This window comes from Rhipicephalus microplus, chromosome X (assembly GCF_043290135.1).
Source record: "Rhipicephalus microplus isolate Deutch F79 chromosome X, USDA_Rmic, whole genome shotgun sequence".
Lineage (NCBI taxonomy): Eukaryota > Metazoa > Arthropoda > Arachnida > Ixodida > Ixodidae > Rhipicephalus > Rhipicephalus microplus.
The window spans coordinates 472,557,158-472,577,756 of record NC_134710.1 but is presented as its reverse complement, the minus strand read 5'-3'; the positions used below and the strand labels follow the sequence as shown (position 1 = coordinate 472,577,756).

Below are 20,599 nucleotides of genomic sequence, written 5' to 3'. Positions count from 1 at the left end.
CAATGGATGTTCTTCCGAGAGGGCCAGCGTCCTCTCCAGCGACAAAAGCCGTGATTAGCGTGCCGCCGTGGAGGAGAAAGCGCCCTCCCCCCGCGCTCACTTTCGTCCCATATTGTCTGACCTAGATCGGCGTCTTGTGGGCGCATCCTCGCTCAGGTGAGGGCTGTCACCTTTGCCCCCCACCCCCCACCCCCGGCGGAGGTATTAAAGCGACAGTTGGCTCTAGAGAGCGTCGCACATTTCGACAGCGCGGAGCCCGGGATACGCGCTCCTGTGCATGTGCGCGGCTTCACTGTGGTGCCGATGCGCGTCTGAGCCGTCACGTCCAGCCACGATGAAGGTGAGCCCCGGCACGACGGGCGACGCGGCCTCGCGCTCGCCGCCCGTGGTCCCAACATCATTGCTCCTTGAGCCTCGTATCATCGCCGGTTCAATTGAGAGGAGTGGCTTCTGCGAAGCCAGTTCTCTGCCGCTTAGGATCACAGCAAGCAAGGGTGACGTGAAGGCACTTTTTTTTCTGTAAGCCATTTTTTGTGTATTTAGTCAAACCATGCGCAAATGAATGACACTTGCGTGCTCTACGTGTGCCTACTGTGAAACAATATCAATTGGATTCGGTACGCACAAGCCACTTGGATGATGTCTATCCGTAGAAAAAAAATTATGCCCAGAAGATACAAGCTTCACTGTGAAACAAGTCTGACTGAATGAACTGCGTTGGGAAATGGTTGTGCGTCATATCCTTGATGCTTTATACTGTGTTAACAAACCGTTTTAGCGCGCTTCAATGTTCCACAGCATAATTGACTGATATGTGGGGTTTAACGTCCCGAAACCACCATATGACTATGAGAGACGTCATAGTGGAGGGCTCCCGAAGTTTGGATCACCTGTGGTTCTTGAATGGGCACCTAAATCTGAGCACTCGGACCTACAGCATCTGGGCGTCCAGTGAAAATTCAGCGGCCGCAGCTGGAAGGCGATTCCACAACCGGCGGGTCAGCAACCGAGTACCTTAGCCAGTATGCCACCACGGCGGGGCTTCCAGTACGCCACCACGGCGGGGCTTGAAGGCTATTTAGAATCAAGAAAAATCATGCAGATGCACGACAGACAGCCGGATATTCTAACCCCTATTGGTGCCATTACGAAGCTTGGGCGATTTGATTGGCTCATTTTCTACTGCCGCGGTCCTCTAGTAGTTATGGGGGTCGACTGCTGACCCGACGATCACGGGGTCGAAGCCCCGCCGCAGCGGCCGCGTTTGCATCGAGGCGAAACGAGAGATGCGCGCGTGCTTAGCATTACGTGCGCGTTTAGGCACCTCGAGTAGTCTGATTTCCGGAGCCCTTCACTACGGTGTCCTTCATATTCATATCCTGACTATGGGAAATAGAACACTGTCAATTATTATAATTGCCTAGTTTTGCAATTTTGGCGACCACGTTTATGTTGTTTGCACCTATGCGCATCAACTGGGCAAGATCTTTCAGTTTTTGGTTTTATTTCTTCTTTACGTATCATGTGCACCTATCACATAATCATAAGTCAAACACAAGAAGCACGCAGCGTACGATGAAGCCGGGAACGTTGCTCAATGTGTGTTTCATAATAAACGTTGGAGCCATTTTTGTTTGCAGGTCTACGCATATCATACAATATTGGTTCCGATGGTTATTATTGCCGCATACTTTCCAATAAAGTAATTACGGCAACGCCTATTTGGAAATAACGAAACTATAGAGCATCGCATTACTTTGACTGCTCCCTTAGGTGTGGCTGATTTGCTTCGATTGAACTTACACCTACAAAAAAACAGCATGTTTTCGTCTTGAAGTGTTTCCCTTATTGGAAAACGGTTGCTCCTCAGATAAACTGCGTAAATAAAAAATTGCTGTGTCATATGGGGTAGAAAATTCGTTCATACAAAAAATTCTGCAAAGTTCATTGCGTTCCTCGTGCCACTACTTCATCTAAGCTCATCACAACGAGAGTTTTTTTTTATTGTGCAACAGTATATCAGAGAGATTAAATTGTAAGGCACACTTTTTATAGATATTTGAATGATTTTGGCTCACTGTGGTTCACTGTGCAATATGCGGCAACCTTTTCAGCGATGCAAGTTCGTTGAGCACTGACTCAAGTCACGCATTGCTGCACAAGCATTGATTGTGGATTCTTCAGAATTTCTCAAGTGTGGTGCCGCAGAAAAATGACACACTGAAGCCTATCTTTTTCGGAGTTGCACAGGTCTGTCTTTTTTTACGCGATGCCTTTCTTCGGCAATTTTCAAGAAAACAAAAAATTTCCCATGATCCCATGACGAGTACGCATTGACGGTCGGCGTAGTTTTCGCAATTTTGATTGATATGTGTGGTTTCACATTTCAAAACCTCCTAATAATTATGAGAGACGCCGTAGTGGACAGCTCCACAAATTTCAACCACTTGGGGTTTTTTAACATGCACCCAGATCTGAGCACATGGGAGTGCAGCATGTTCGCTTCCATCGAAAAGTTTTCGCAACTTTATCTTCCTGCTTCCCGATGCCGCAAATGTAGCGCACGCACGGAGATGTTGCCCAGCACGGCTTTAAATAAGGGCTACCGTAGCCCGAATGTCTCTAAGAAACTTCGAAATGATTAGTGCTGCGTTGAACTTAAGAACACTGGTGCTAGCCATTCGGCTGATTCAGTGACATTCAATAGCTATAACGTGAAGAACGCGGTAGGCAAAATAAGCATAAAGCACTGAATCGTCGATGCCCCCGTCCTAGAGCAATATTTATGTGAGGTCAAATGCGTCTGACAGCCGTCCCTGCACATGCCTGAATGACCATCGTTCATGTTTAGCGAGTGTTTGCAAATGGCCGGTAGTTCCAAATGATAGCCCTTCTTTTCTTGCGTGGGAGAGACAAGCTTACATACGAAATGCTTAACAAGCGTTTACTTTGACAAAGCAGCAAAACGTGTAATGAGGCCAGTCCAAAAAAAAAAAAACGTCGCTGCTGACATGCGCGAGATTCCAGGAAGGAAAGCTGGCGTCTTCTTCCCGGTCACGCCATGGCTGCGAAGCCACAAAAGGTTGCAACAATGCGGCCAGCAGGGGTCACGCGCCGCACGCTTTCACTCGGAGCCGAGAGGTGTCATCCTTTGAACAATCTCGGCTGTCTCTACACATTGAGGGCGTCTTTTTTGACAACCAGTGTTTTGCTATCTTGCATCGCAGTAGGTCGACGCCACAAAATCACCGACTTTCCTTTTCCGAAAGTGGATGCCCAAGCGATTTGTATGTCAATTTATTGTTCAAGCTCGCGTTGTTGTAGACTTCTGGTGCATCTAGTTTAAATAAACATCAGTTTAGTTGATTTCTCCCCGTCACTGTCTTGGATGCGAAACCACTAGGGCCTGGAAACAATACCTACATGGTTGTATTGTACGTTTCATGCATCGGTATATTTCTCAATCCGCAATGGCATGGCAGTTTCTTTAGTAGTGCTTAGCACTTGCTGAAAAGTTCTGGGACTTACATTAAGAAACGTGATTTGAATCTACATGATTTGGTTAATATTTTGAACAAGCATATCATTTGATGGAGTGGCACATTGACCCGTTTAGATCACTCATAGAAAAATCCGCCTCCATTGGTTTCATCACGTTGAGAGGAAATGCTATTTATGGTTCAGACGTGCGCATTGTGTATATGGTAGAGCCAGAATGGTTTTAGTGTCACTCACCATTACTTACATTAACTAGCACGTATGAACATGCCGGTTCTATACAGGAATGTTTGGAACACAGTTGTACACTACATAGTTAAATACGAACAGAATATAGTGTGTTGTAGAAGCGTGCAATCCTACTTGGTCGTACCTGGCAATTTCGAGCTAGTCATTAGCGCTGTTCTTTTCTTCGTTTATACCCCCTTGGTGTTTGAACAATGAAGCTGCTTAGCCAATCATTCTTGGTTCATCCCGTACCAAAAAGCTATCATCATCACAGACGAATACGTCCTAGAGAAATCGAGTAATTCCCAGTACTGACCAGAGGTACACTAAAAATTAAGATGTCAGCAGCTAGGTCAACAAATGGATATGTGCGATAGAAATATGCGCCAACTGTCATAAAATATTATCATTGTAAAGAAGTGTGTGCCATAGAAATTTTGTAAATTCCACTGCACAAAACTTCAGAGAAAAAGAAAGGAGGCAACAGTAAGCCCAACGAATGGCTGTGAAGCGACGGTGGCCAGCCGAACACCCTTAGCACGTATACAATGAGACAATACACAGACAAGGAAACGGTGGCAGCGAGAAAACCCCGTGCCCGTGTGACTGCCTGTCATTTAATCCGAACATTGGTGAACTGTGAGTCAACGTAAAAGCAACATAACATCATCTGGCTGAAGCCTGGCCACAACCAGGAAGCGAACTATAGAAAAAGTCTTCAGCACCTACAGCTAAGCCCCAAAAGCAACCGAAAAGCAATCAGATTAGCCTTTAGAGTTATCCAGATTCACTGTTACAAGGCCTGTGCGGCTTGGTTTGAGCTTTTTTTTTTTTTGCACAGTTTACCACAACAAAACAATCGCGTGAAAATTTAGAAGCTTCCAGACGTAAAGCGAGCATAGCGAAAAATAATGAGGTATGCAACATTTTTAAAAATTCAATTCTTTCGACGATTTTAGTCACAGGCTGTGATGAACTGCTCAATAGTTTTCATCAATTTTTGTGTGCCAGTCTGATGTTGATGGCATTTAAATGTATGTTGACTTTAGTATACTCCTTTTTTTTTATCTCACTGCCTTCTGATTATCAGAACTTTGGGTGCTTTGGGTACAACAGTTACTGGACGTTCTACGTCCAGTGCTTGCAAGCTTTCAGTAGGCATCATGACCCGACGACCTACGGTGGAACGTGAAACGCCTGAAGTCTTGCGTCCACTACTATAGAACGCAGCAGCGTAGTTTTTCTGTTTTTTCACCTGTTTTTTTATGATCTGCTCTCTCTATCTCTCTTCATCCCTCAATCCCCTTCCCCCCGGTGTAGGATAGCAAACCGGACGCTTGACTGTTTGTTTTTCCTGCCTTTCTTTCTTCTACTTCCTCCTCCTTGGATGCTTGAGCCAGTGTTTTGACAAGGGGCCTTGTCATTTTTAAAACTAAAAAAAGAACTAATGAAAAACGACAAGACTACTCGTCGAAACGTCGGCTCCGGTCATCTTCGTTCACTTTTTTTTTTTTTTTGCCCTGGTGTTGCAGCTGTCTTTTCGTGAAAGATTATTTTTACACTAAACGTATAGTGAAACAAATGAAGAAACCCTTCCAAGTACATCAGTAAAGAAAAAAAAACACCTTGCTCCTGATGGCATTTTTGGAGCCTCGAAATAAGCCTCTGTAAAAGCACGTTATTTCTCCCGTGTTTTACAGTCTTTGCGGCACAACACGTGACGCTAGCAGTATTGTCGCATGACGTCATGAGAGAATATGCTCTCGATTGGTCCATGCACAAGGAATATGAGTTGCGCATTGTCGCTTAACTTGATTTTCCCCGCATTCCCGCACACGTACAGCCTTTTCTCGAAGAGCTGTCTGGTGTGGTCGACTGATTTCACTTCATTTTCTGCGTTTTCAAATGTGCAAGCCGAGATCACGTTGCTTAGCCAAAAAGCACGAAATTTTATGACCTAAACGCTTGGTGCTTACTTTAGCCACGTGTTTCATGAAGTGATAAGCCACAAGAAAGAATCAAGGCTTCTAAATTGGTAGGGAAGGCGAGGAAGAAACCACTGAGCATGTTAAGTTAGTGCGCTCTGAAGACCTCCAGAAGAACACGCTCGAAGCCCCGCCGCGGTGGTCTAGTGGCTAAGGTACTCGGCTGCTGACGCGCAGGTCGCGGGTTCAAATCCCGGCTGCGGCGGCTGCATTTCCGATGGAGGTGGAAATGTTGTAGGCCCGTGTGCTCAGATTTGGGTGCACGTTAAAGAACCCCAGGTGGTCGAAATTTCTGGAGCCCTCCACTACGGCGTCTCTCATAACCATATGGTGGTTTTGGGACGTTAAACTCCACAAATCAATCAATCAATCAATCAATCAAGAACACGCTCGAAAACACTCGATGCTGTGGGAGCTTATCTTAATGGTGATTTCTGCCGTCGGCTTTAGGGGGCGCGAAAGCGTTGCATGGCGAATGTTACGTCGCTTTCGCGGTGGAAGCGAGTGGGGAAGGAAAACACACTTCATCGGTGGAGAAAGTTGGAAATACGTCGTTCTTCCGAAAAGCGTAGCTGCGGCGAGCTCCCACACGCCCTTGTGCTCCGTTGTCAGGCTTGGTGCGCGTAGAGCGCGCTCCGTAATCCTGCACTGGTCGGTAGTCGATTTTTGACGGTGGAGTTAACAAGAGAGCACTTCGTAGGCTAGCGCACGTTCGTAACTGAACACACCCCCTCTCTTTTATTCAACTCGAAGTGGCTTTAGGGGTAATCTAAACGGCACCCTGAATGTACATATGATCTCGGTAAGCACCAGCATAAGTTATGCTTACGGTGAAGTACGTTACCAAAGCATTACCACCATTTAAGTAGAGTTGCTGAACTTTGTTTTCCGGCCTAGTTTCTCAGTGGTTCCTGTACATCTATAGCAGAGTCATGCTGCATAAAACGAAATTAACAGTATGCAAATATCGTAAAAATTCTTCAGGCAATGGCAGCCCAAATCTCGCAGACGACGCCAGGGACATGTCTTGCGTAGGGCAAGTGCATTTTAGTGCAGCCACACTTTTTGTTTCAGGTGCTGTGCACAACAGTACTTTCTATCTACTTGACTGACGTTCTTTGCTTGGCTTTCCCAAGCAAAGAACACGTATCCACCTTTCACTATGTGACGATGTCACTTGGTGATGTGATCACGACTTCACATATCGCTTAACTTTGTGGCGGCTGCCGCATGATGCTGACACGCGACGTTGTCGTTGGCCTGGAGCCACTGCAGAAGCATGGGAGGTGCGTACAGAAAGCGTGAAGTGGCTCTGAACACTGGGATCGTGTGAGCTCACGCATGTTGCAGATAGATTGCTGAAAAAATGCGGTTCTCGCCTTGTTGTCCTTCTTGTCTTTATAAAAGGCACAAGGGCTCGCTTGAAATTTTCGCGGCACAATTTGCTATGACCAGATTTCAAATAACGTTATTTAGTACATTCAGACCTACCGCAATGCAAATCCTACATAGCGGGTTTGGCGGTTTTCACTGACAAAACAAGTAAACAAGAACGTGAATTACGTCGGAATTAAATCGGGTTTGCGCGGCTTCCACTGGGAAAGCAAAGTAAGCAAAAATGTCAATTAAGCCGGAATAGTCACAATTCGCCCTATAACAATAAGCATGGCCGCACCGAAAACCACCCAATACCCTGTGCAAACTTGGCAACTTGAGTCGTCTACGAAATTATATAGTCCTAAGGCAAGACCTGCGTCAGCCATATCGACTGTGTCTGAAGAACCATTCCAACTGCAACGAGCTTTAGTGCGAGCCAGGACGGGACAAGATAATCTGAGTTGGAAAAAGTACAGACGTTATCGAACGTCTGCTATATATGATACGCCTTTCTAACAAGGAGGAGTGACACCATGCGAATCAGTGACACGTCCATCACTACACTTTCTGTTGCCAATTGTTTTTGCACGTTGGGTTTGGAGAGATGCTCCGTGGACACGTTGTGGTGGAATTGCGCCACGGTATCTTATATGGGTTGTAGTAGGCATCTGAAAGAAATTGCAGTTTCCTTGCTTCTATATGTTCTAATTATTTGTGGGAAAGTAATATTGTTGTCTATAAAACAGCATGATCTGACTAGCCCAAAAAAGCAAGGCTTCAGCGGTGCGTGAGCTCTGAGCTCATGAAATCGTCCAAGTTTGCTGTTTTGCGGGTGCACATATTTGCGTGCGTCCAAAACATACCACAAGCTTGACATTTGGGTATTATAGGTTTCACTAAAAAGTCTTTCTGTGTTTGGCTCACGTAACGAACATTGACTGTGTATTCAAATAAAAAAATGTTATTCTTTGTAGTGTTGAATACGCTCAAAACGTTAACGCTTCCCGTTTTGATCAAAAGTCTAACTTTCTCTGTAATGCACTTAAGAAGAATATATAGGTTTTAACGTCCCAAAAGCACCATATAATTATGATAGACGCCCTAGTGGAGGGCTTCAGAAATTTCGACCACCTGGGGTTCTTTACCGTGCACCCAAATCTGAGCACACGGGCCTACAACATTTTCACCTCCATCTAAAATGCAGCTGCATCAACCAAGATTCAATCCCGTGACCTGCGGGTCAGCAGCCGAGTACCATAGCCACTAGACCACCACGGCGGGGATGTAATGCACTTCAGACACCAGGTATCATTTTTGTGCAAAATTGTCACGATCATGCTTCTGCAGTGCAATACGTAAGTTATAAATATTTTTAATAAATCTACATTGCATTCGGAAGATATATACACCTATTACTAAGTAGTATACCTTGTTGTTAGTGATATGTTTGTACAAATAAAATCATGACTATTGACTCAGTAGCACCGGAACCTCAATACATACACAGACTTCTTAAATTTCCCAATTTACATGAGTAGACGGAAGTAGACTTTCGATCTGTATTCGCCTTCTGAAAATATATGATTAAGATGCAATTGTTAAAAAAAGTATATGATTAGTATTCGATCGTAATACAATCAACACAGCCCTACGTATAAGCAAGTGTGACTACCCACGTGACCTCGCGTATTTATTTCGAAAACTTCTAATACTTTACCTAAAATTGTCTAAATCACAACCGAAATTATCTTGTGCCTTAAAACTATCATTTTCTAAGTTCTGAGATAGAAGCAGAGCTTAGACTCAACGCACACAAAACGCATTTTGTACAAATAAATTGTACAAATAAACTGACGTATTGTTTACACGCTTGAAAGGAATACATTTAGGGGGACTCTTGAGCTTCGCCTTCAAAAGTGCAACGTGAGAGCGTAATCGCGCACCAGTCATATCCCCTTCTCAATCGCTAGCCTTCTGGGCGCGCACCTCAACTGTGCTGCAAGAAAAGTAATCTCTGCGCACGTGTAAAGTGACCGTTTTAAGCAACCCTTCAGCAATGTGTACTGCCAGCACAGTTGGGAAGTACCCACTATGACGTAATTTTTCCGTTTGCCAGTTGACAGGACACCAAATACGCAGCCGAAAGGAAACACGAGCACCAGCTTTCTTGATGCTGTTGTGGCTGACGAACATTGGTTATGGCTGAATGCTTTGCCAAGGGTTGCCATTTAAAACTCCAATCATAGTTCAATTCATAAGTTTTGAAGTATAGGTCAAATGGCACGCTTCTCCCACACAATATTAAACGCTTTAAAGAGTCGCCTAGCACTACATCACATTCATGTATTTTTTAAAACAATTTAAAGCAATGGCGGCACTGCGGCAGGACACCTACCCGATTTCCAGGCATAAGGCCTGAATTCGATTCCTACTCGCATCGAACGCTTCTATATTTTTATTTGTTTGCATATTTCATGATTTTTCGCTAACGAACAACGCTAACTTATCGCTCATGATCAATAACACCGACGCCGACTCTAGAACTTCTGCGAAACGAGATGATCTGTTCTGCTCTGATCTGTAACTGTCTAGCTGTGGAGAGGTTGATACACACTTCATTGGCTCTTAACACTATCACGCTAAAAAATCTCATTCGCAGAGGTGAAACGTTACTACATTAAACGAAAGTTTATGGCTCCAGTTGAGCAAATGGAAACAAGTATCTCTGCAGAGGCTTGCGCCACATTAAAACACAAGAAGGCAAGTTTAAGGCCACTGTTGTATCTAGACCAAGCGTAAAGGCGCCCGTTCAAGTTCTTTGAAGGTGGCATGCATATTAAGGTACGCTTAAGCGTAATGGTAATTTTTTGAAGAGAGATATAAAATAACTAAGACACAGCAAAACCAAAAACGTGGCTTGACCGCTTTTCACGCTAACCGCTACTCTCATCCACGTACTCATGGTATTTGCACAGAAGCTATATTACTCGCTCGGAATCTTTTGCATGTTAGTACGTCGAATCATTCAACAGGGGGAGTTTGAGACTGTTCTTCACAACCAAACCACTCGAGCAAGAAATTTCGAATTCTGCAACGTCATCGTAGCGTAAGTCTCTGTAATTATGCGCGTCTATTCTCTCAAATTATTACCCAATTTCTAAAATGAAGATTGACTAAGGAAAAGTTTGACCATACTCTCTATCCTTCAGGGGCGCTTTAGAGCATTGCGAACAATGCGAATCACTCAAAAATGTCTGGGACATCAGGCAAGAAACTTCAGCAGAGGTTGCACCACGCCATACAGTGAAATGGCCGCGCTGCCATTGTCGAAGTGGGCCAGCGTGTTGTTTCATTGTTTATGCTGACAAAAGATGCCAGCAGGCTCCCATGGCGTCTCTGCAGACGCCGGTGGCTCACCATCGATACGACCATAGGTTACAATGGACATTGGAGCATCAATCACTTCTCGCTATTCAACTTTTCAATGGTGCTTATGCATGCTCTTTTTGCCGCTGGCCTCAATGGCCGGCTCCTCACTTCGCCGTAACAAAGGAAGCAGAGCAGCCATGTCCACGGCACCCTAATCTTTCACTTTTTATGTCCTCAGTTTGCTCATTGTAAGCATTAGCTACTTTTATTTTTTTTCTCGGCGACTACCTTTCTTGCTATTGTCTACGAAGGAGCGACTGGTTTTTCAGAGAGAAAAGGATGCTGTGCAGCAAACACGCTCAAACGGAACATGGACTGTCAGGCAACTATGACATTACCTCCTCGTTTCCCAATGACCTCTTGAGCCCTGGGTAGCGTCAGCTAAACGAAATGGGGGAACAGCAAAACCTTTCACAATGGTAACGTATCATAGCAAAGCGTTGAGCGGCAAATCGTGACTGCTGCGCACGCTTCAAATAAATGTTCATTCCCGAGATGTAAAAGCGGCGTCTGAGTGCCTCTAACGCGTCTAAGGCTCTTTTTATCGCAGGAATAAAATCAATAAATGATACACCATGGCGCTCAATCAAAGGCTGAATGCCGGATGAAGTGTTGGATAATCAATGTTTCATGCTCTCGCACGGCGTCGCTCTGCGGAACGGAGAATCGGCTAGTTTTTACGCAAGGAAACCACGTCCCACCCAAAGTGCACCGAGGGTTCGAGGCAAAACCCAAGATAATTTTGTTGCGTTGCTACATGACATGTGTGGTTTGAACAGGGCACTGATGGATTAACATGCCGGGCGTTTGAGGCATGCTCTGAAAAATATCGAGAGTGATCATCAGGCTAAGCTACACGCAGCACTGCTTGACCCAGTTCGGGAGACGCGACCGCCTTACCGCGAATTCGTGCCTGGGCGTTCGTGACGCACGCTTTCCGTGTTCGTGCCTCTTCGCTGACCCCTCCGTCCAGAGGGGAGGTGGTCAGCCAATCAACATGATATCTCCAAAACGCTTCGGCTGAATAGGCGGCCTTGCCCCCATTCCCCGCCGAACGAAGATGGCCGGTTGAGGGCTTCGAATCTCCCGACAGCAGAGATTGCGCTCAATGTCCCTCTCACTGCGTCAACGTTTGGTACTTTCTTCTAATTCGGCGGGTCACAAGCCAACGCATCAATCTTTCTTAAAGCACGCTGCAGTATACCAAAGATAATGACCACGTGTCGCGATATCTCTTGACTTGTTTGGATCCAAACGACCCCGGGGCGCGACCTTTCGCCACAGTAATACGACTGTCCCTCTTCCTGTTATTTACGTTCGAAGCATCGGATGTGGCTGCTCAGAGGTCGGTAGTTGTTTTGCTTTATGTTGCGTGGCCCCAAGAATGCATCACACACTCGTATTGCTTTAGGCCTCAGATAGCGCTCAGTTTAGACAAAAGAAATTTGAGCATATACTTACGATGAAAAAAGAGATTGCCTCAAATTTTGGCAACTCCTCCCGAGGGGTCGTTCCCGATACCGAATCTGATTCTCTTAAAACTAACTTGACTTTCACTACCTGAATACATGCGTTAGGCTTCACTTTCAGGATGTGACAGGCAGCTGAAGTCACTGTAAAGAATCAAACATCAAGCCACCGCAACCATACAGTCCTAAAATTGGAAAGAAAGAAACCAAAAACACGTTCAGGCAATTGCATAGCTCCAGTAAGCCCATCGAACATCACTGGGAGTCCAAAAACAGGCCGCCCTCGTGGCCAAATTGCTGTCCTGTCAAGACTACTCTTCCTGGGTCACGAAGCTTCCCGGCACGTTTCTTTTTTACGCTGGTGACCCTTGGCATTTTTTTCCCGTTCTGCTTTCTACGCCACAGATCGCTGAAGCCGTGTATTTATGTATGTCTTTATTTCACTTGTTTGCTTGATGTTTTCACTGGTGCAGGGGCCACTTACACCTTTTATACCCCTTGCTCTTTCGCCACTTGCCTGCATTTGCTGCCGCTTCCCGCTCCGACTTCCAGTCCTTGATTTCGGATGCGAATATCATTTACTCGGCAAAAGCGAAGGGTGGCCGGACGATCCAGCTTCGTGTGTGACATCACCCCCACGCACGAGCGTGCGCGCGTGACATCATACTCGCCCACAGCCTGCATCAAGTCATCGCAGCACAAATTTGCACATATAGGTGTAAATGCGCATAAATAAAGTGTCAACTTTTATAATGTTCCGGCAGCGGGATTTCAACTGTTGCATCTGCTACTGAATCCTGATGCTCTATAGCCTGCTTTTAGGACGTGTGCCAACAATTGCTCTCAGGAACATGGTGGTTTTTAGCAACGGTGATGAAGTGTCATCGACTCTCGTTTAGCCTATTTCTGTTGTTCGTTTCCGGTACACTATTTTTTTTTTTTTTCAAATTCGGAACGTTTCTTAGTCGCATGATGCCGCACTTTGGCGTCGGCGGCCCCGACGTCAACACCGCCACTGCGCATGCTCGCGTCTCTAGTCTCGTGCCTAATGCTCGCGTCTCGTGCCGGCCCAGGAAAACACCCGCATTGTGTCACTCCCCTCCCCCTCTCTCACTTCGCTAAGCTGACGCAGGCAGCGTCTGCCAGTAAAAGAAAAAAAAATGGCAGCATATCCACGGAGTGAATGATGGGGAGTGGGGCGAAGCATTCGTCCGTCCATTCGTTCTTGCTTCCGTCCGTTCCTGCGTACGTCTGTGTAACCGTACATGCGTCCATCCACCCGTCCGTGCGTGTGTCTGTTCGTGCGTCCGTCTCTGCGTTCATCCATGCATCCGCGCCTGCGTCCGTTCATGCGTCCATCCATGCATCTGTCTGTGTGTCCGTTCGTCCATCTATTCAGCACTCCAAGTACCACCATCTCGCATCTTTTCATCATATATTCTCCATATAGAAGCACCGCCATCCATCGGACATTTCAAGGACTAAACGGGAGGTGGCACATGCACACTTTCTTACGGCTTGCGCTTCGGGTTTACTTCCCACCTTTAACCACCTCGAGTTCATGGTATATACTAGTTCACTGTATTCATGGCTATGCGGCCCAACGCTCGCTAAACCTTTCTAAAACCAAGGAGGTTACACCCAGCGAGTATAACGTAGCAACCCTTTCTTGTCAGATCATGCTCAATGTACATGCCAATAGCTGCTAATGGGGATCGCAGCGTGCGCGTTACCTAAAGGCCGAATGCTCCTGTTTCTCATTCCCCCTTAGCAGCCATCAACATGTGCATTGAGCACTATGTTTTATTGTTCAACAACGCACAGAAGAAATCTCTCACCGGAACCACCTTGGAGGTCAAAATCGTAAGGACCATTATTTCGGGTATGTGCCACTGGTGGTTACGTACTACGAGGGACGCACAAGCCATGCCATAAGGAGCTTCGCTCCTAAAAAAGACTGCTCGTGCCGCACAACCATTCAGTGGCCGGCCCATATATGCAGGCACTACATCGCGCGTTAGGAATTCAGTCAAGGGCGTCTTTACTAGGCTTTCGCTTGACGGTAAACCTAACGCTTCTCCTACATTCAATAAATAAAAATAACAAAGACGAAATAACAATTAAGCATTCCCAAACCTTACCCGATTACGCAACATTCCCGCGATACCCCCCCCCCCCCCACTCTGCGACGAATTTGCTCGAGTGAGAAATGCGTGCGGCAATTTTTTATCGTTACTCTTGGCACTTTCACGAAGATATCCTTTCGTCTGTTGGCTTTTTATTTTCGCTAGATCGTCACCTGTTGTTGCAGAATTAAGCGCACATGTACTGCATAAGCCACAGCCCCGATGAAATTCTAGCGAAGAACTAACAATGTCATCAAACAGCGGCATATGTCTTCTTTTCTTTTCGTGGCCTTTACTTCAAAAGCTACCGCTTTTTCAAAAGCTACCGATGTGCACTTCCTCAAGTACCCTAACTCAAAAAAATTTCAGCCAAACGACGAATGCTGCACCAGTGTGATATCTGAAGATCTATAATCTTAAAACTAATTACAACATAGCGCTTAAGAATTAGCAATATACAGTGTCGAAGAAACAAATTTCTCTCCAAGCACAAGTTATGTTCGCGCCTCACAAATGGAGGACTCACCTCAGCTTTGACCTCAAGCTTGAGAATGAGGTTTACTCCGCATGAACTACTCACCTTATTTTTAATGTATATCACGGGGAAAACCAGACGAAGAGAGATAAGAGAGACACTATGGAAAGTCAAATGATTTGGAACCACTGCATCAGCTGATAAACTTACGAGATGTTATGTGGTTATTTTATCGCCGCCTTGCTATTCCTCCTGTAGGCTTTGTTTTCCTCTTTATCTATATGCCTGTTTCTCTCTGTCTCTGTTGCTTTCACTCGCTCTCTATCTTCTTCTCATGCTCTCGCCCATATCAACGCAATCATACGGTCCCCATTTTTTTTTCTATTAGCATGCCTGTACAGCCGAGTGATTATGACACTTGGATTACCATCGTGCGTACCGTAGCTGAAATCCCGCCTTACCAAGGAATGTATTTATCTCAATTTCTTTTATTCTTTCCTGCGCATTTCCGGATTGCGTTGCTCACACAGTGACGTCTTCACTCGGTGAGGTTTCTCTGCGTACGCCGAATGGCCTGAACTTCCAGCTTGAATATCGCACTGTTAGAAATTGAAACTTAAACACAACACCACGCAGCAAATAAGGAAAACAAACGAGGAAAACGCTTGTAGTACTCGTTGTAACACAAGCGCTAGTCCGACGACTACTATAGGCTGTCCTCGTTGTTCCCTTGTCCGCTGCGTTGATGGCGTTGCTTGTGAGCGGAAAATCACGATGTATGCAAAAAGTAAGAAAGGAGGGTTGAGTAGGTGTTCTATTTAGACATGCTTCGCGGCAGTGGTTCACTGCACCACAGTGACACGACAGTGTTTTGAATATATATACTTTGAGAACAAAAAACTACTCAGGCGTCATACAGATGTATATTGCGTGGCAGAATCGCACCCGGCACACACCATGTGACGTGCGCAACGTGTGGGTAGTTTAGATGCCCACTATTTACCAAGCGCTCAACTATAAGGAATCATAATGAGCAGCAGCGATAGTATCGACGAAGTGTGGAGCAGCGTAGGCGTGCACGTAATTCCTTGCGAACGCTTGTGGTTACAGCGACGTTTCGCGAAACGATGAACGATGCTGCAATGCGTTTACTTCGCAGCTCTACTTGCATCTGGAATCCTGAAAATGTTTAAAATGTCCAATGTTACAAGCAGATATGTTCCTCTCCTCGCCACACTGCTCAGGTGTCCAAGAGGAAATGAGTCACGGATGGATGAATGGATGGATAGATAGAGAGATAGATGGATATGTACCCGGCTATGCCCTTTGGATCGGGCGGCGGCTTACTCCATCTAACCATAAAGTTAAATAGTATCACTATGTGTTCAATAATTACGTTCATTCATTGTGATGGCTTCAGTGGTTAGTGTTGCACCGACAAAGATGCTTTTGACCATCGTCAATAAAGCGGCATTTTATCGCGAGAATTTGCCGAGTCTTCCAAGCCTAAGAAGGAATTATTACTACCTGCTCTGATAATACTTCTCAGATAGTAAAACTAAAATGACAAGTTGCAGCCTGCTGTCATTAGCATCACCACTGACCGACGTACATTCAACCGCAAAAGTTTACAGACCGCAGCGCGAGACCGGAAGCGCTTATTGTTACCTGCATGGCAGTTCAAGTTTCTATAGCCGTACAGCGTATTGTAAGTACGCGCGTTGCAACTTAAACCGCTTATCTGCAGTAAGGTAGTCACATAACCGCGATCACGGCGTTCCTAGAGCAGTGTGTTGTCCGGTAATTCACTTAGACGGAAAATCTGTCTTCGATCGATGGCAGTTATATTGAGCACTGTACTCGACGCCGAAGCGCGAAGTGATGGCTACCACTGCGCTTTGGTAAGAGGAAAAAGAGAGTTTGAAAGTTCTGTGCTCTGTGAGAATTTGGATAGTATATTGATTACGAAGGCATGGGTGTTCGTCGTATCACTGCTGTTGATCGCCGCAGATGTAGTTGAAATTTCGCGAAGCGACTTTTGATCACACGTTCACGAGGGCCGTTAACTTTTGAGGTTTAGTGTGCATGCTACAGGGCCGGTTTATTTGTGGTGCTTTATTACGGCGTTGACAGAAAGTGCGAAAGTGCATGCATCGTAGCACGGAGGTTGTCGAGGCAAAAGGTGACTTATTGTCAATATAGATGACCATTCTTAACATTTACGTCTTAAAACGGCATTCACGTGATATAGGTGCTGTGATTTGAGTCGCGTCGCATCGAATGGCGCATACGTATCGGCTTTGGCATTTTGAAGTTAGCGGATAGATTATGATTTAGAGTAGCGCCCGCCGGTTTATTTCTTCGCACATTATAAGTTTAGTAATAAAGTTCGTAACACACTGAGCACAAAATTGAAACAAAAAACAATATTCTTCACTGGCCAAAGTGCGCTTTGCCCAAACGCTTCCAAATTAATTCCGTAGTTTATTTCTCACGGTAAGATGCATATTTGCCTAATGGTTCCTGGCAGCATATTTTGCCCCGAAGTTAGCCGTACATGCCTTTATGAAGTCCTAATGTTAAGCTTGACGTCGCGGGTTGGCTCGAGAAGACGGTGCCCGTTCCGCCGGCGAAAATTAAACGATCATACACGGTGCCTACATTTCTCCTGTTGCTTGCTCCGTTTTTCCGAATCTCAAATGCCGTCACGCCCCAAGTGTTGGTATTTTAAATCCCTTTTTTCTCTGCTGGCCAAAACCCCTTTGCTTCGCTCGAAACGTGTTGGAAGGAAGGTGGAGACCAATCTCAAGCATTGGAGAATGACGATGAATGCAGCGGGAAGGTGCGTTGAGAAGAACGACGAACCGGAAGCCGCCTCCGTGGCCTAGTGGTTGCGGTGTTCGCCTGCTGACCTGAATTACGTGTTTTCGATCCCGACTGTGGCGATTGCTCTTCGTAGGAGGCGGAATGCTAGACGACCGTGTGATGTATGATGCCAGTGCACGCCAAATAAGCCGAGATGATCTGAATCATGCGGAACCCTCCACAACGGCTTGTCTCGTAATCATATCGCCACATGAAACCCCAGATATTGTTCAAATCATCGGCCGGGAAGCCTTTCGTGCATGACGGGGCGCTTGCCTCAGCGTCTGCTGTGCACACTCCCCCACTATAGCATATCCTTTGTTATGCCAGACTGGGGCTACGTGTGGGCAGAGCCCTCTGCTGTACGCATTCGAAGGGCATTTATTAACGAGTCCCTAATTGATGCGTATATTACGTCGCACTACCTATCAAAAAATTTTAGTTCAAATTTGGCCCTATATGTTGGGCATAGGTGCGTAATTGCTGGGACACTAGTGCTTGGTGGTGTGTCAGAAAGTAAAGCGCGGCCACTTCTCGAATGCTGTGGCGAAATTTCATGAAACATATATTAGAGAAATGGCATTTAGCGGCATTTCACGAGACATATATTAGAGAATTCAGTTAAATTATTCTTGGGACCTTTTATACAGTGCGACTTGGCGAAATCGAATTGTTCCTTCTATTGCGTGTTAGATGCTGGCATGGAATGCCAACATGCTAAAAGTTGTGTTTATCCAGCCTTGTGTCCACTTCAGCACCTTTCGACTGGGCCGCAATTCACGACTTATCACCTGCAGCGCACAAAAAAAAAAACATCGAGGTACGACGTGGATGGATGGGCGAACTTTATTTTCCGTCCTTAGAAATGCGACTAGCGCGCAGTGGGCTTCTCCCACATTGATAGCACTAATTTCCAACCTATGGTTTCTTTTGCAAAGCAGTGCAAATACAGAAATAAGGTAGCAACGCACACACGTGAACAAGTATCTGATAATAACATGTAAAATAGCAATAATACACATGAATGATGTGGAAAATATAACATAAGAGCATAGCGAATAAATGTTTGGAAAATTACGAGGGCATTAAAGAACTATGTCCGTCAATTGACTCATAATATCACATTTAATAATTCTTTTTCTTTTCTTTGACAGCAGCGCCGCAGTGGTATAGTGGCTAAGATTGGGCTAATTTAGCATCATATTCATGTTAAAGAACCCCACGTAGTTTAACTTTCCGGGGAACTCCTCTAAAGCACTTCGTAAGTATATCGCGGTATGGGGGCGTTAAATCCTACCTGCCTTTCGTTTACCTCCATCACTCTTTCTCGGACGTAAAACCACAACAACAATTGCATCGCATAAACATGAACGCTGCAAGACAGCACTAACGCTGATTACAAAACGAGGTAGGGCTACAAACACAGAAACAAAAGAAGAGGTTAACGCAATACAAACATGGCGTCCCCGGTGATGTAGAGGAAATGCAATGTGCACACTTGCTTTAGACCTCCTGAGGAGAAAAGCATAGAATCGGTGGTCTAACGTTGACCAGTATGCAGCACATGCGTATGGTTTCACTTATGTAAGAAATACGTTCAGCAGGCAGATGAAACTTAATCATGTCAAACGTATTTACACGCAGAGCAACTCATTCACCATGCATCAGTACCCAAGCAAAGTTATAGGTTTGCTTGTGTTCGTCAATTGTAAACAGCGTTCAGAAATGCTAATGGGGGGGGGGGGGGGGGGGCTAGCTAGAACATGCTGCAGGAAAAGACTGCTCTGCAAAGTTGAGGGTGAAAAACTGGACTTACACAGAGGAAGCGCAACTGCGTGCTTGCTTAGGAAAAGAAGGGCATGACAGCTAAGCTGCTGTTTCCCTGCACGAGAGATTTTATGCCAATAAATCTTCTAGTAGCCAGCATGATACCCCCAGGCTCAATTCTGTTCAGCAAGCTTTATTCCATAGTTATGTGCGTGTCCGAAGTTCGACCTCCATTAACCGTTGATACGAAGGTCACTCTTCGTTTAGCCCAATGCCAATCAAAGTCTGTAGTGCATTAAATCTTTTGTAGTCGGGAAAAAAAGGGGCGCTGTTCTGCTGCAGGTGGTACCTATTATAACACCGCCTACTTTAGTTTCATTATGACACACTTGTGTTGATGCATCACGCTGTGATATCACTAAAGGGAACAAGCTACGCAACCCTGCCCCGCCGCGGTGGCCTAATGGCTTAGGTGCTCGGCTGCTGAACCGCAGGTCACGGGATCGAATCCCGGCTGCGGCTGCGCTTCCGATGAAGGCGGAAATACTGTTGGCCCATGTGCTCATATTTTGTTGAACGTTAAAAAACCCCTGGTGGTCAAAATTTCCAGTCTTCCACTACGGCGCCTCTCATATGGTGGTTTTGGGGCGTTAAACCCTGCATATCATCAATCTTTTCTGTGACAGCTCAATTGAAAGCGCGCTAACGCCTGTGTTCTCCAAGCTAGAAATATTCGCTGCCTTAAAGCTTCCGTGTCATAGCTTAGTGTCTTGTTCCTTTTGCGCAATATAGGTCATATCTAAAGTACCAACATAACATATATATCAAATAATTATGCGCCTTATTAGCACATTAACGTAAACATTTTCGCAAAAAAAAAAGCTCCAAGAAACTACTATGATGTTGAACTAACTCACCAAATAAGCCACTGCGTACCTTCAAACCGTTCTAACAGCACTTTTCCGCTATCACAAGTGTCGTTTTCTTTTCTATCATGCGGTATTTGAATTACAAGACAACTTGCAGCTTCGGCTTCCTATATTAGGTCAATAGTGTTACGCCTGCCAGTTGACTTACTCGCCTTTTCCACATGGATTTAGTTTGCGTGAAAGAACAACTGACTCCCATTGTGAATGTGCTTTATTAAAAGATTGAAGAAATTTGGCTACAAAAACATTTACAGAATGAAATCGACACAAAATAGTCATTTTTGTTTTCTTCTTTTTGAAGTGTCTCTTTTTACTACGAACTAAGGAAAGAGAAGTTGCATAAATGAAAGTTATTTTTTTTTTTTTGTGGTGCACAGATTTGTTGGCAACTGTCAGGTTCAAAAAACGCTTTAGTGAAAAACCGAGGTTTTCGGGCTCTGGCTTACACATT

The 20,599-nt window shown here is 45.4% G+C and overlaps 1 protein-coding gene across 50 annotated transcripts in view; it reads left to right on the top strand.

The window, feature by feature from the left end:
- The first annotated feature begins 243 nt into the window (after positions 1–243).
- The window catches only part of LOC119161759 (uncharacterized), a 230,137-nt gene continuing 209,781 nt past the window's right edge, over positions 244–20,599 (top strand). For all 50 annotated transcript variants that reach the window (XM_075880833.1, XM_075880818.1, XM_075880812.1 and 47 more), the window contains exon 1: positions 244–340. In XM_075880833.1, coding sequence (XP_075736948.1) covers positions 278–340 — 63 coding nt within the window. In that variant the 5' untranslated portion in view covers positions 244–277. The remainder of the gene's footprint in view (positions 341–20,599) is intronic.